This window comes from Octopus bimaculoides, chromosome 3 (genome assembly GCF_046866305.1).
Source record: "Octopus bimaculoides isolate indiv1 chromosome 3, ASM4686630v1, whole genome shotgun sequence".
NCBI classification, from domain to species: domain Eukaryota; kingdom Metazoa; phylum Mollusca; class Cephalopoda; order Octopoda; family Octopodidae; genus Octopus; species Octopus bimaculoides.
The window spans coordinates 137,445,798-137,459,846 of record NC_142930.1 but is presented as its reverse complement, the minus strand read 5'-3'; the positions used below and the strand labels follow the sequence as shown (position 1 = coordinate 137,459,846).

Below are 14,049 nucleotides of genomic sequence, written 5' to 3'. Positions count from 1 at the left end.
GAAAGTACCTTCAAATTGTTGTAAATGGACACAATATACAGCAAGCTTCAAGCTGATTCTTAGATGCTATGACCATGTTAAAAGACCAGTGGTAGGAGCTGAATGCAGATGAAATTCAGGTCTTTGCTGTTACCAACAACATAAAGGACTTGTATGCCAATCTGAGAGAGGTTTACAGTCCTCAGAACAGTCATAATGCATCAATGAAGTGTAAGGATAGCTCACACCTCTACACCAAGAAAAACCAAATTGGCATATGGTACTTAGTAAGTCATAGATTGATGAAAAACAAAACATAAAGCTGTCAGTAAATGCAAAGTGTACTGAATCATAGTGTTATCTAGTCAAAGCCATAGAAAATCAGCCTCTGCAAATTCTGGCCCATGCAAGCATGGAAAAGTGAACATTATAACGATGATAGTACATATTCTTCACTGCAAACATCACAGCACTGATATTAGAATACAATTCATATGTAACCAACAATGTTATTGTTCACAAATTATGTTATATAATAAATACTGTGCAATGAGGCCCAAACAATGTTTAGAGATGCTAGTGTTGCTATTTTCTGGATCATGCTTTGCCTATTCTTATAGATAATCTGTCAATATTTTTATAGAGCCATTATCATTCCAGTTGTACCATTTGCAAAATTAGATGAATAATGAACACATTCTTTAACTACCATAATTATTTTCATTCAACAAATTGGTGTAAATTCCTTAGCTTTTCACAACTTCATATTCAGTTGGTATCAAATACTCTGACTCCTCTCAGAAATATTACTGGCTTTGTGCTTAAACCAGAAACCATTATTATTAGTTTATGGTATCAGACCACTGGGATGGGACCCTGTTTGTAGTAACTAACTCTGCTTGCTCCACTTCGCCTGTTTGGACAAAACAAAAAACAGTCTGTACTTCTACTTCACAGTTCGATGTATAGCGGTAGGAAGGGCATCTGTCTTTAAAACCCGCAGTATTTCATGCAGGTGTAGAAAAATAAATGTAAAGATGCTGGTCGAGGGTAGGTTATAGAAAATGATTTACATTTGAATTAACACATGCAATTAAAGCATACACCCAAAGTTTACACATAAAAATACATACCACTACATACTGCTCTTAGACTCACATAAACACCACTTTGTAAAAGGCAGAGTTTGTTTTGTCATTTCCATATAGTCAGTTCTCATTTAAACAAACCAATTCAAATCACAACTTACCATTATGAGTGTATCACTAGGGAGTTCTTCTTTGTAACTTTCAGAATACCTGAAGCATGGTTTCTTCACCGCAACTTCTACAGTGTTGTTAGCAATTAGTTTTGGTGGTTGGCTCTCAAATGCTCTGATTTTATCCTTTATTGAAAGAAGTTCTTCTTGCTCAGGTTCCTGAAGTTTTCTATCAAAAAGAAGTTAAATGAACAAATAACTAAAATAAAGATAAACAAAAATGTTGAAAAGGGAAAATTTTATTATTAGGTGTGTGTGTGTGTGTGTGTGTGTGTGTGTGTGTGTGTGTGTGTGTGTGCATATATACATGCATACATACAGACAGATTGTGTGACCAATTGAGAATGTTAAACTTGGAGATATGGCTCAAGCAGCTTCAGTTTTTAATAAACGAGAGGGAGTAGGATCAAACTTAGGTTAGATAGATAGATAGATATATATAAATGTACATATGATATATTTGGGCGCAAGCATGGCTGTATGGTTAAAAAGTTAACTTTACAACCACATATATGATCTGGGGATTCAATTCCACTGCACAGGAAATTGGTAGACAGAGACTGTAGAAAGTCTGTCCTGCATTTGTCATGAATGTTTATATTCCACACTTAACCTGTTTGAGCAAAGCACCATTAATGTTAACATCCTTTATTGACTTTATGACTAGTTGCTCAGCACTTTTGAAAACCTTTGGAATAAGGCAACAGGAAGAGCACCCTGACCCAAATAATTCTCCATCCAAATCTATGCTAGCATGGAAAAAGAATCATTAAACAAATGAATGTGTGTGTGTGTGTGTGTGTGTGTGTGTGTGATGTTCTATCCATATCACAACTGTATTCTAGTTTTATTATCAAGTTTTGTTTTGTTTTGTTTTTTTTCATATATTCATGAGTTCATTACTGTTTGCATGAAAAAGTACAGTTCCTCAATCTACTATCAGTGTTTCTGGGTTTTCATAGCCTCATAGTCAGTGGAGTATGATTTTCCCACTTGTTGCTGCCTGTTTTTACTGGGCAGAGCCACTATGATTGGTGTATAGATATAACTGGTGAAATTTGAATCCTGACTCTTAGATTTATACATCATCTGTCAAATTTGTATTATATATTATATGAACACACACACACACACACACACACACACATGCATTCACATATAAATTCCATAGTTGTCATTTGTTATGGTTAGTTAGTCATTGGTAAAATCTAAGTCCCTAAGTAAACTTGATACAGGCAGTATCAGCTGACAGAGAACATCTCTCTCACTCTCCCTCCCTCTCTCTCTCTCTCTCTCTCTCTCTCTCTCTCTGTCACTCTCTTTCTCACACACACATTTCCTATTTTATTCCTTCATCTTCTTAGTCTCTGTCCTTTTCTGTCTCACATACTTTCTTACTCTTTCTCTCTCTTCTGCTCTCTCATAACTTTGCTTTCTCTGTTTCTCCCTATCAGGCATGAGTATATTAATTCAGAGTTTGTTCCATAACTATGTGGTTTCAAGTTCTGTCTAACCACTAGGCATCTTGGGCAAGTGTCACAGGTCAACCAATGCCTTTTGAGTGGAATTGATAGACAGAAACTGTATGGAAACCTATTTTCTCTCTCACTCTCCCTCTCCCTCTCTCTCCCTGCTGGCCCTCAACCAACTTAGCATGTTATGGACTAGTCTTTCTAAAACCTGCTGTTAAGGTTATCAAGTATCTTTTCTCTCTGGCTTCTTCCTTTCAGGTTCCTGGTTGTCACCAAGTGTTCAAGGGTTTTTTTCTTTACATATGGTGTCCAGTGAACTGAGCCTGTCTCTTTATGTTGTTGAGAAACTTTCTAGTGGGTTTTACTTGCCTAAAAACTTCAATGATTATCATCCTACTTGCATAAGACAACTCCAGCATTCTTTTAAGGAACCTCTTCTCTACAGTATTTATAAAGTAGAGAGCTTTGATCATGAAATGCTTTATCAGTCCTTTCAGTTTTGTTCGTACTATTCATAATGATAATTCCAAATACATCAATCACCTCATGAGTGGACTAGATCTTCCATTTCTTGTTAGGCAAAAGAATCAGACGTAAACATATGTCTGTTTTGTAAATTGCAAATTATGCTATGATGTTTGAGTATCAGTTATGGCTATGATCACATTATTGGCAGCGCAGAAAAAAATTTAGTATGAGTATAGAAATACTACTTTATGAAACATCATAATTATGCACTGGTTATAAAGTTACAATTGTAATTGTAAGTAAATTGATGAAATCAAAATATGATACTGTTACTATTTGTCACATATTTATTTCCTTTACTCTTCTTTTTATTTATTGTGCTTCATTAAGTTCTATCAACTCCTTTTTTTCCTTCCTCCACATTAGATGTCACCATACTGCGGATTCAGACCTTGTATGTACATATAATAGACCTCACTTAACCCCAGGCTCTCGCCAGTGCATTTACTTCATAATATATCAAACTCCAAATATGTTGCATTGAGTGTTGCGAGGGGATACACATTCCCTATATTAAAACAGTTCCAGTACCTCCACACTCCTGTATACTTCTCTTTCCAGAGCAGTATTATTCTTGCTGCAATATTTTTCTAAAGATGATTTTAATGATCAGACAAAGACAGGTTGAGACTAAAATGCTGCTATATTTAGCCCTCATCATACACAAAATTTATCTACTTGACAACAGTTTACTTGAAATGAGAAATACAGTTCCAAAATGACTGCTTTTAGGAACAAAAACTAGAACCACTTCTCAACAATGGCACCTTTAACTGCTTTCTGAGATATAAACATTCCTAAAACAAATGAAGGAAAGAGGGCTAGGAAAGTCGGAGGAAGCAAAAATATTATTGAAACACTCCTTTGCTTTCTTCCTAAACTCCTGATATATGTGATCGTCTAAATTTTATCTCTGCATGAACACTTTGTCCTAATCTAAATCCTACACTCTACAAGTTGTATTTTCATTGATACCATCATCATCACCATCATCATACCTACAGTTAACCATATTGTTTGAATATTGAAATGGTTATTCAAGCCATAGAAACCATGCCAAAATAGACAGAGCTTTCCAGCTTTCTAGCACTTGTCAAACCATCCAACTCATACCAGCATGGAAAGAGAACATTAAATGATGATGATGATGACAATGATGATGAAGCAGTTCTTTAATTTAAACTTTCCCACAAACAAGGCCTAAATACACTTGAACATACCTAGCCAGAAAAGATGTCATTCAACCACATAATGCAATGAAAGCTGAGATAATTTTCAATACATCATATTAGAATACAGGAATCTATGGTGAATATTATGATTAATTAGGTGTAATCAACAGTTGAGAAGTGCAAAAATTTCTCCATCCAATACTGTCACCAGTTCAAGCATTGATTCTTGGATCTCAGTCACTGCAAACCCAAGCTAAGTCAACTGCTTGACTCATTTCCTCTCTGCAGAAGAATGCCAACCTTTGGAACACATAGTGTGTTCTAGCCCCAAAAGGATATTCTTTTTCACTATGACTGCTACCAACTGTTGCCATTGTACAAGATAACAGAAAGTCATAAACAGCCACTTTCTTTATCATCTTGTCTCATTACTTTCTCAGTTGGGCTTCCATAGAATCAAATCTACCATCTCTCTGTTTTCTACATCAGACATTATTTCTATGCTGCTTCTGGGAATTTTATTCAAAGTAGTATTGTAGCATTTGACTGATTGACATAAAAATGTACTATATAATCTCCATTGATGAGCTCCATCTGTGTGTTGTCAACTAAATTGTAAGTTTCCAGTCAGACTACTCCACTATAATAGATATTGAAGAAGATTCAATTACATATCTCCCATACTCTTCCTCTTTGTTAATTCCAACAAAACACATACACTTCATTCCTCTATCTTTCTACATACAACTGAGCCATCTCACATTAGTTTTTCACTGTTTCCATGAAAATCCATCGTACATATTTTCTAATAGCTGCAGCCAAAGAAACCGTCTTCCTACACTACATCCTTGCTATTTATGAGTAACATTCAGACTCACTACAACTGATCTCATGACATTGACACATTCATTGACATTGTTAAAACATATTTCATCCTGATTCATTTCCTGACCTTCTACGAAGTACAAGTGTAATACATTAAGTGTATTGTTCACATTTTTGGTAGTGCTGATGCTACATGTGTAACAATCCAAAGTTACATCCATATAAGTCCATCAGATTAACAAAGATTTTCATCACACTACAAAATTAACCACAAATATTCTGTGTCTTCTTTATTTTCTACTGCTGCTCCTCTGAAGTGGCAAGCCATGCACTACCGCCACACAAACCAACTTGATGACCCATCTGTCTTCTATTCATCTGCTTTACTTTGTTTTACCCACCAAATATTTTATCTAATTGCTTTGTAGCATGCTTACTCTCTTCACATTTTTCCCTATAGTAATCAACCTATTGGAGTTCAAGATAAACATAAACCACATTTGCCTCACCTGTCTAGGAGAGCCCACAATGGTTATAACCAACACTCTTCTTTCTTCAGTTAAATAATTAAACCAAACAGTTATCTAATGAAGCATTCAATCATTAAGCAGGTTTATATGGTCTTAATTGAAATTACCCTTTTCAGTATATATATATGTGTGTGTGTGTGTGGTGCCAAGATTACAAAAAATACAACAAAGAAGTAAACACTAAAAGCAGGATTGGAAATGGGGTGTGGGGAAGAAGGAAATGTCTTTTGAGTATTCACTCTTATTTGCAAAAGATAGAATAGACATGGAGAGGATAAAATGGAGAACAAAAATTGGAGAAATTGAAATGCACATGTAGCCAACTATCACAGCTTCGTGAATGACCAGCAATAGTTGGGAGGTCACTTTAGGTGTGAATATCAGGGGAATGACTGTGGGCTCAATGTGTGTGTGTGTAAGGAATTACCAGCAAAGCAGAAATTGGAGTGTCATTTTTTAGTCTTATGTCCTATAAGGCTCAGCAAAACAGCCAACAAACCATCAACCAGTTTGTCCTGTGTAAGGAGAGAGGTAAAAAGAACAGAGAATGCAGTAAATGAAATTGCTGGAGATGCATGTGAAGGAGTGAATCATGAATTTTTGAAAATATATATTCATATATGTTTGCAAAAGTCATGATCCACTCTCTTTTCTCACAAGTTAAAATTTCTCACTATTTGTGTTCAAGTAACAGTAAGATTTGTAGTTACAGCAAATCATCACTTCAAATGAATAAATTCTACTATATGTATTAAGTACATTTTCTATGGTTTAACATCCAAAGAGATATATATACAATTTAACATTGAAGGATTGCTCAGTACTATTTCGTAGAGTACATATTCACTAACTTTTACAAGGAAAAGTTGGCAGTGATTTCAAAGTTTTTAGTTTGTTTACCTTCATCACAGTTATTGTTATATTCTAATTCTGTTAGTAAATTAGCACATGTGTTGCACTCTGTTGGGCAGTTATCACTAAAAATTGGTATTATTATTAAGATAGTGAGCTAGCAGAATCATTAGCATGCTGGACCAAATGCTTTGTGGCATTTCTTCCAGTTTTACAGTGTGAGTTCAAATTCTGCTTAAGTTGGCTTTGTTTTTCATCTTTTTGGGGGTCAATAAAATACCAGTTGAGCACTGGGTTTGATGTAATCAACTGGCCACTTCCCCACTAAATTTCAGGCTTTGCCCCTCTAATAGAAAGGATTATTATTATTGTTATTATCATTACTACTCTTGAAGAAATATTGCCCTCTGGGTGGTTTTCTGTTACTATATATAATTGTGACTTAATTCTGCAGTCATAGAAAGAGAATTCAATGAGTACATTGTTTGTAGAGCAGTTAATTTGAGTTGGATTATGGTAAGAGAGAGAGAATAATGCAGAGCTAACAAAATCTTGTGCTTTAGTTGCCTTCACAGCTGTTCTCTCATTGTCCTCTGTGTGTATGTGAGCAATAAGGTTTCATACACTGGGATAGGCTAGTTCCTTGTCCATTGAATTTTGGAGACACATCAGAATTAATTATGAGAGAGGGGCACTGTGAAAATATTGCATATATGTTGGTCAAGTCAGTTCCCAAGCAATTAGTCCACAATCATATTTCGGATGATGGTTTATACTTTTGTGAAATATAAGTTACTTGTAGTTATTCAATCTTAAACATTTTTGTTTTGCTTTTGTGTTGCTCTCTTCAATCTTTATATATTTATGTAAAAACTAAGGAAGTTTATGACCCAGTTTAAATTTCCCAGCTGAGCAATTACTCTATTTTAACAAGTAGCCATTCCCCAGGAAGGCTATGAACATCACAATTTGCCATTATTCGTCTATGTTTTAGGATTTATGAATCTATAGTAAAGAAAACCGTTTAATCACATAACTTAGCAGCAGCAGCAAGTTTAAAATCTATTGCTATGAAGGACTGACTGACTAACTGACATGCTAAATTCCTGAAAAATCACATTAAAAAATAATATCAACAAATGTTACTTCACTTCTATGCAATGCAGCTTGAGTTGACTAAATGAAATTATAGGAAGATTTACTGTTGACTTGTTTTATCTCTATGTTTGTGCAAATCTACCACTACTTCAAAACTTACTAAGACCACCACCATTAATATTACTCATATAACTTTTACCGTTTCAAAGTGACAGCCACTGTTACTGTCACCACCACAATTACCACTGCAAGAGATCACTGCTAAGTTATCTTAGACAGAATGCCTTTATGTGACTACTTGACAATTAGAAATAGCAACCAAATATCCCTCAAATCGTACCTTACAATCTTTAAAAAGGAAGGAACATTGCACAATGGTATCCTAAGTTCACTGAATGTAGAGGAAAAGACACAGTGGTATGACTGGGATGCCTTAGGTCAGAGTCTGTTCAATCAGGATTGACTTGGATCTAAACAACAACTAATACAGTGAAATAATCATCATTAACAACAATACTGTTATAGCATTCCTCTATGTCAGTGTTTCCCCGCCTTTTTTCTTTATCATTTTTAGTCTAGCATCTCTTCTGATGATAAGTCTAATTGACCGGCACCCATCTTAACGCTTTAGCATTCAGGTTACTCTGTCAAATGTTTATTTATTCACATTCTTTTGAATTAATGATGCAATATCCTGTAGCTTTGCATGTTTGATGATGTGATTTTATATTTTTAGAATGACATTGTAGGGTAGGTGTGAGAAATCAGATCTAGCTGGTTTCAACATAAAACAGGATATGTTTGATTTAAATGCATTTAATAGTAGTATTCAAAAGCAGGTAAAATTTAATTTGAATTTCACCTGCCTATACCTGCTGAAATGAAGCTTGTGGGTGCTAGAAACCAATGTTGGAAAAAATAGCTCTATATGGCTGTTGAACCTGCTAGAAATAGCAACCAAATCACTTTCGAATCAATCTTTGCTATTTTAAATAAAGAAGAATACATTGAACAATGCAGTTGTTGACATATAAAAAGACAAGATGGTTACAACTAGAATGTTGAACAACAACAGAATTACTACTAATTCCCTCTCCCCAATCACTAACACAAGTATTAATACTAACACCCACACAACCACACACTTCCACCACAACTACTACCAGATACAATGTTCACCACTACTGCCATAAACATCTCCACTATCACCACCACTCTGTCACATGTGTTACCACTGCCATTACTATTGTCACATACATGTAAGATCACCACTACTACAACAACTACTACAACTACTACTACCAATACCACCACCTATAACTATCTTCACCTTCACTACCACAAACATTGTGCCTTTGAAAAGTTGATATGTTTATATTTTGAGATCTAAATAGAGAGAAAATTAATCCATAACACGTGGAAGGGGAAAGACTATGTGTGTTATTGGTGTGTTGGCTATAAATATGCATTTCATGTTTTGTCACCAATTCTGTATCTCTGGCCAAGATACTCTTTTTGTCTTTCCATTCCATACATTCACCATCAATAATAGTTTCAACAATAATAGCATCACTGGAAATTTCAGCTCAGTGAAATATACTAATAAAATTAGTAATTACATTATACTGGAATAAATTGAAATATTACAAAGCCTCACAGTAGATAAATTAAGAAGGAAAACACATTCTTTCTATGCTACTAATGTGTGGAAAAAGAGGGAGTCTCCTGACAGACTGTTTAATGATTTGTTGACTTCTCAGAGAAAATATTCTTGGCTTCCATCCCTAATCAATGGCACTAGCTGGGTGCTATGTAAAGCAATCATAAATTAGACTAGTGCAAGAGTTGATAACCTAATTTGCATATAATTAAATGCTGCGTTGTGCATAAAACAGTTATTATTTTGAAACTGTTTTTATGTGTAATATTCATTGTGCCTAAATCTTAAGATTAATGAGTCCAGTTTTTACAACAGGCTTTAGCTGAAAACTCCAGTAGGTACCTTGATCTGGTTTTGTTAACCATAGCTAGCTCTAAAAGAATAAATGAGAGAAAGAAAGAGAGTACCTCTGTGTAGGTGTTTGATCTGTTAGAAATAGTTGCCACATCTCTTCAAATTACTACTGTCTTAAAATAGAAATGTCATCTAATGTACTATCAAGTGTACTAAGGCTGAAAAAAAAAAAAAGACCAGACTTTTGTAGCTGAAATGTCTTTGATTACTGGTCTACTTTGTCATCACTGATCTGGAACAAAACAGTAACAGCTTTGGAGAGATAATTAGGAGAGGTTACTTTCTGCTGTGTTTATACTCAGTATCATACATGAAAATTAAGCACAACAATCATAAGACTAATTATTACAGAGTGACATGCTGAAAGGAAGGGATGTGTTGCTAAACTGAAAGCAAAAATGTATACTGTATATCATAAGAAATGCCATGATTTAAGGAAGGGTGATGGTGGGGGGTGAAGACTAGACATGAGAGTGATGGATAAGAGTATCACATTGTAGAAAAAGAAAAACAATGATTTGCAGATGATGCACATTTGAGCCAGTGATGGATGTTTTGAACAGAAATGGGATGAGATGGCTGGGTTAGGAAGGAGAAGAGTAACTGGGTGCAAGGAATGATAGAAGTAAATGTGAAAGGAAGAAGAGAAAGAGGAAGACTGAGAGACATGAGTAAAGGTTATAGGTGAAGATCTAAGGACTAAAAGAATTAGTGAAAGAAGATTCACAGAATAGGGGGAAATGAAGAAGATTATCGTAGTACCGGCTGGACTAACTCTCATTTCAGTGAGATAAATGGCCTTAAAACTTGTTTTATTCTGCATTATTGTGTGTGTGTGTGTGTGTGTGTGTGTGTGCGCACATGCACAAGGGAGAGGGAGAGAGAGAAACAGTATTATAAATTTAGTTTCATGACTGAATGTCAGAGTATTCAATGACTGTTAATTTACCTTTCCACCCCTGGATGGTTCTTTAATAAGGTTCAGTAACATGAATTGGCTGTTATGAAACTAATTTATAATACATAATACTATATAAATAATACACCCACTCTATTATCTAATATTTGTGTGCCTGTTTTTTCTGACTTACGAAAACTTGTTGGACAACTACATATATATATATATATATACACTTACACATATATATAGAGAGAGAGAGAGGACAAGTGCAATGAATGTAGCCAGTTGCTTGACATTTCTCTATGAAGGATATCTTCCAGTGAATAAGCAACTCTATAGACTTCATTGAAGAGGAGAATGGGAACTGTGACATTCATGCCTTTCCCTTGACAGTGTAATCAAAAGAAGTGGTGGGAAAACATTATAGAAGCATATTCTTTCATTACCACTGCACTTGATGACGTTTTTATAATCAAATGTGTCCATTTGGTTTCAGTGCAGGAAAACATTAGCAATGTCTAAACTAATGCACAGATTTTATTCTTTACTCTATAGTGTTTGCCATCATACATACACACATTTGTATGTATGCGTGCTTGTGTGTGTGTGTGTGTGTGTGTGTGTGTTATATTGAAATTTCATCAGGTTTATGGCTTATTTAAACAATGTAGAGAAGTCATAGATCCAGTGAAACACTATATTAAATTGTAGGCAATATTAGATTGTACATGTATATTGTAGTCAATGTTTGTTGGGTTTGCGGTTGGTTACCTGTACAAATGTTTTATTTGTTTAGGTCATTAGACTGTGGTCATTCAGGGGATACCACTTGGAGTTTTTTGGTGGGGGCAGGGTGTAAAATGAATGGGTGCTGGTGTGTTTATGTTCCTGTAACTTAGTGGTTTGGCAAAAGAGACTAAAGGAATAAGTACCAAGCTTGTTTACAACTATCACATGTCAGGATAAGGGTGCATGTGCACAGACACACACACACACACATTTGGTGACCCCACTACTGCACTGGCCCCCAGTACATTCTGTAAATGTAAAGTGGTTAGTGTTAGGAAGTGCATCCAGCCATAGAAACCTTGCCAAAGCAGACAGTAGAGTTCGGCACAGTCTTCTGGCTTGCTAGCTCATGTCAAACCATCCAACCCATAGGAGGAGGACATTCAATGATGATGATTGTATACACACACACTCACAACAGGCTTCTTTCAGTTTCACCAACCAAATCCACTCACAAGGCTTTGGTCAACCTGGGGCTATAGAGAAAGACTCTTTTGCAAGGTGTGCTGTGGGACTGAACCAGAGACCGCACGCTCATGCCTGCACCTATTATTATATATAATTTATAAGTACACTCATGTTCAGCATTTAATCTCTGCTGGTTTCATATAAATGCACTGAGATGTAGTAAATATTTTGTGGGTGATAATGTTTTTACAAGTAAAGTTTCTTGACAAACTGGTTTATAAAAGTATGTCTAATTAGCTTCCACTCTCTTACATTCTGTTGTTGCCAGTGTTGTTGCAATGAAGAAGAATTTAGCTGCTGCCATTGAACTGCATCTGCTGCATGTTTTCAATATTTGGTTTTTACTATTTGACTTCTGTGGTGAAAAAAGTATGAATGTCACATCATCATGTTTCAGCTATCTTATATAATTCTGATATCCTTGTTTGTACTTTATCAGTAGTTGATATTGATTTGCATTTTGTATTATTGCAGAAAACAAGGTCATTTGCATGGTATATAGTCGATTGAATTCACTTCACTGTATTACTCAGAGAGGTGGAGTAATAGATTCTGGCCTAGATTGGTTTCTAAACTAGTAGATGTTGACTTACGTTTCTTTTCAAAAGCAAATGAATTAATGGTAGTAATAATAATAATAATGTGTGTGTGTGTGCATACACATACTCACACATTCACCACAATACTAGCTATGCCTAAACAATCATGTATTTGGCCACCTTAGTACAGACCTCACAACTCCTCCCAAGAGCTAATAATCCTCTATTACTATTAAGCATTGTTCCCTGAGGTAATTAATTGTGAAGTCAACTTTTTCAAAAATAACTGATATAGGTGCACATATTACTGTGTTACTTATGGAGTATTGGGTTTGCCACAAAATGGAATATTTCTTGAGACACTATACTTAGATGGTTGCCAATAAATTCTAAATGGTTCATCACCTGCCAGTGAAATATTAGTATCCCCACCACAACCAACAGATGTTGACCTGATATTTCAGTGGTTTTCACCATAAATCTATAACCCTAGACCAGATCACTTTTACCTTTCAGATTTTGATAGCTAATAGTGACAATTTTCTAACTATATTTTTATGTTCTATTATGATCCACTAAAAATTTAGAATGTTATTTCTACTCTTTTTTTTATTGATTTTTTTTACTTAAAACCCTAAAACTAAATTAGATTTCATGGATGCAAATGACTGAGAATTTAGACTTTGTTTAATTTGTAAGTTACTTTAAAAGGACCAAATTAAGTCACTTCACACTAATACATATAGATTTTATTGTAGGCTTTGAGACTAATTAGCTGTTTGACTGCAAAAAAAGTTTTCTGATACAAAAGAATGACAATGTTTATTATTTTCCCATGTTCTTAACATGATTTCTGTTTGTTTTGGCATCTGTCACTTGTACAATTTTGATTTTCACTTTTTTTATCATCAGTCATTGTTTTTTATTTACATAAATCACATTTTGCTTGATATATTGCAAGATATTTGTTTCTACCATTTAATCTTTTACTTAGAATCTCTAAGAAAATATAGTGAAATTGGTTTCACATGCATATCTAATGTGGATGAATTTGTACTACTCACCAAAATGCCAAATGTTTTGATTTGGAAGTATCTTATAAGGCAGAACGGACAGATTTTCCTCCTTTTTTTAACCCCCAATCTTTAGACAGCAGCCATACTGAGGTACAGACTGTAACAGTTGAGTCAGTCATTTTGACCTCAGAACTTATTTTAATCTCATACTTCTTTATTCGTCAAAAAGTTAGGTTACTAGACATAAAAGGACACAACATACACAACACTTGTTTTTTGGGTTTTTTTCTTTTCTTCTTTTAGACCAGTATAAATATAAACACACACACGCGCACACACCAGTATATAATTATGTAAGCCAAAGTAGCTTACAACCTCTGTAATGAATTCCTTTCTGTGCATTTGAGAATATGCCACCATCAGTGTTTTACTGTGATTATGTAGAAATAGGTGTCATGCTCAAAAGGCTCATCAAACTGCCTGAAGGAGATATAATCTCATGATATTTGAACCAAGAGCCCATTGTTCTCTTGACAAATACATATACAGGCACTGATTTTAATATGTATAAGCTTTGTGCCAATAATGCAAGTTTATTTTCTCATTGT

At 34.8% G+C, this 14,049-nt stretch overlaps 2 protein-coding genes across 4 annotated transcripts in view; one reads left to right on the top strand and one right to left on the bottom strand.

Annotated features, from left to right (window-relative positions):
• LOC106883251 (set1/Ash2 histone methyltransferase complex subunit ASH2) overlaps positions 1–14,049 on the top strand; it is a 154,528-nt gene that overhangs the window by 82,189 nt on the left and 58,290 nt on the right. The gene's annotated exons all lie outside the window — the stretch shown is intronic.
• The window catches only part of LOC106883252 (uncharacterized), a 74,561-nt gene that overhangs the window by 16,348 nt on the left and 44,164 nt on the right, over positions 1–14,049 (bottom strand). For all 3 annotated transcript variants that reach the window (XM_014934186.3, XM_089349723.1, XM_014934187.3), the window contains one exon: positions 1,229–1,406. In XM_014934186.3, the coding sequence (XP_014789672.1) occupies positions 1,229–1,406 (178 nt within the window). The remainder of the gene's footprint in view (positions 1–1,228; positions 1,407–14,049) is intronic.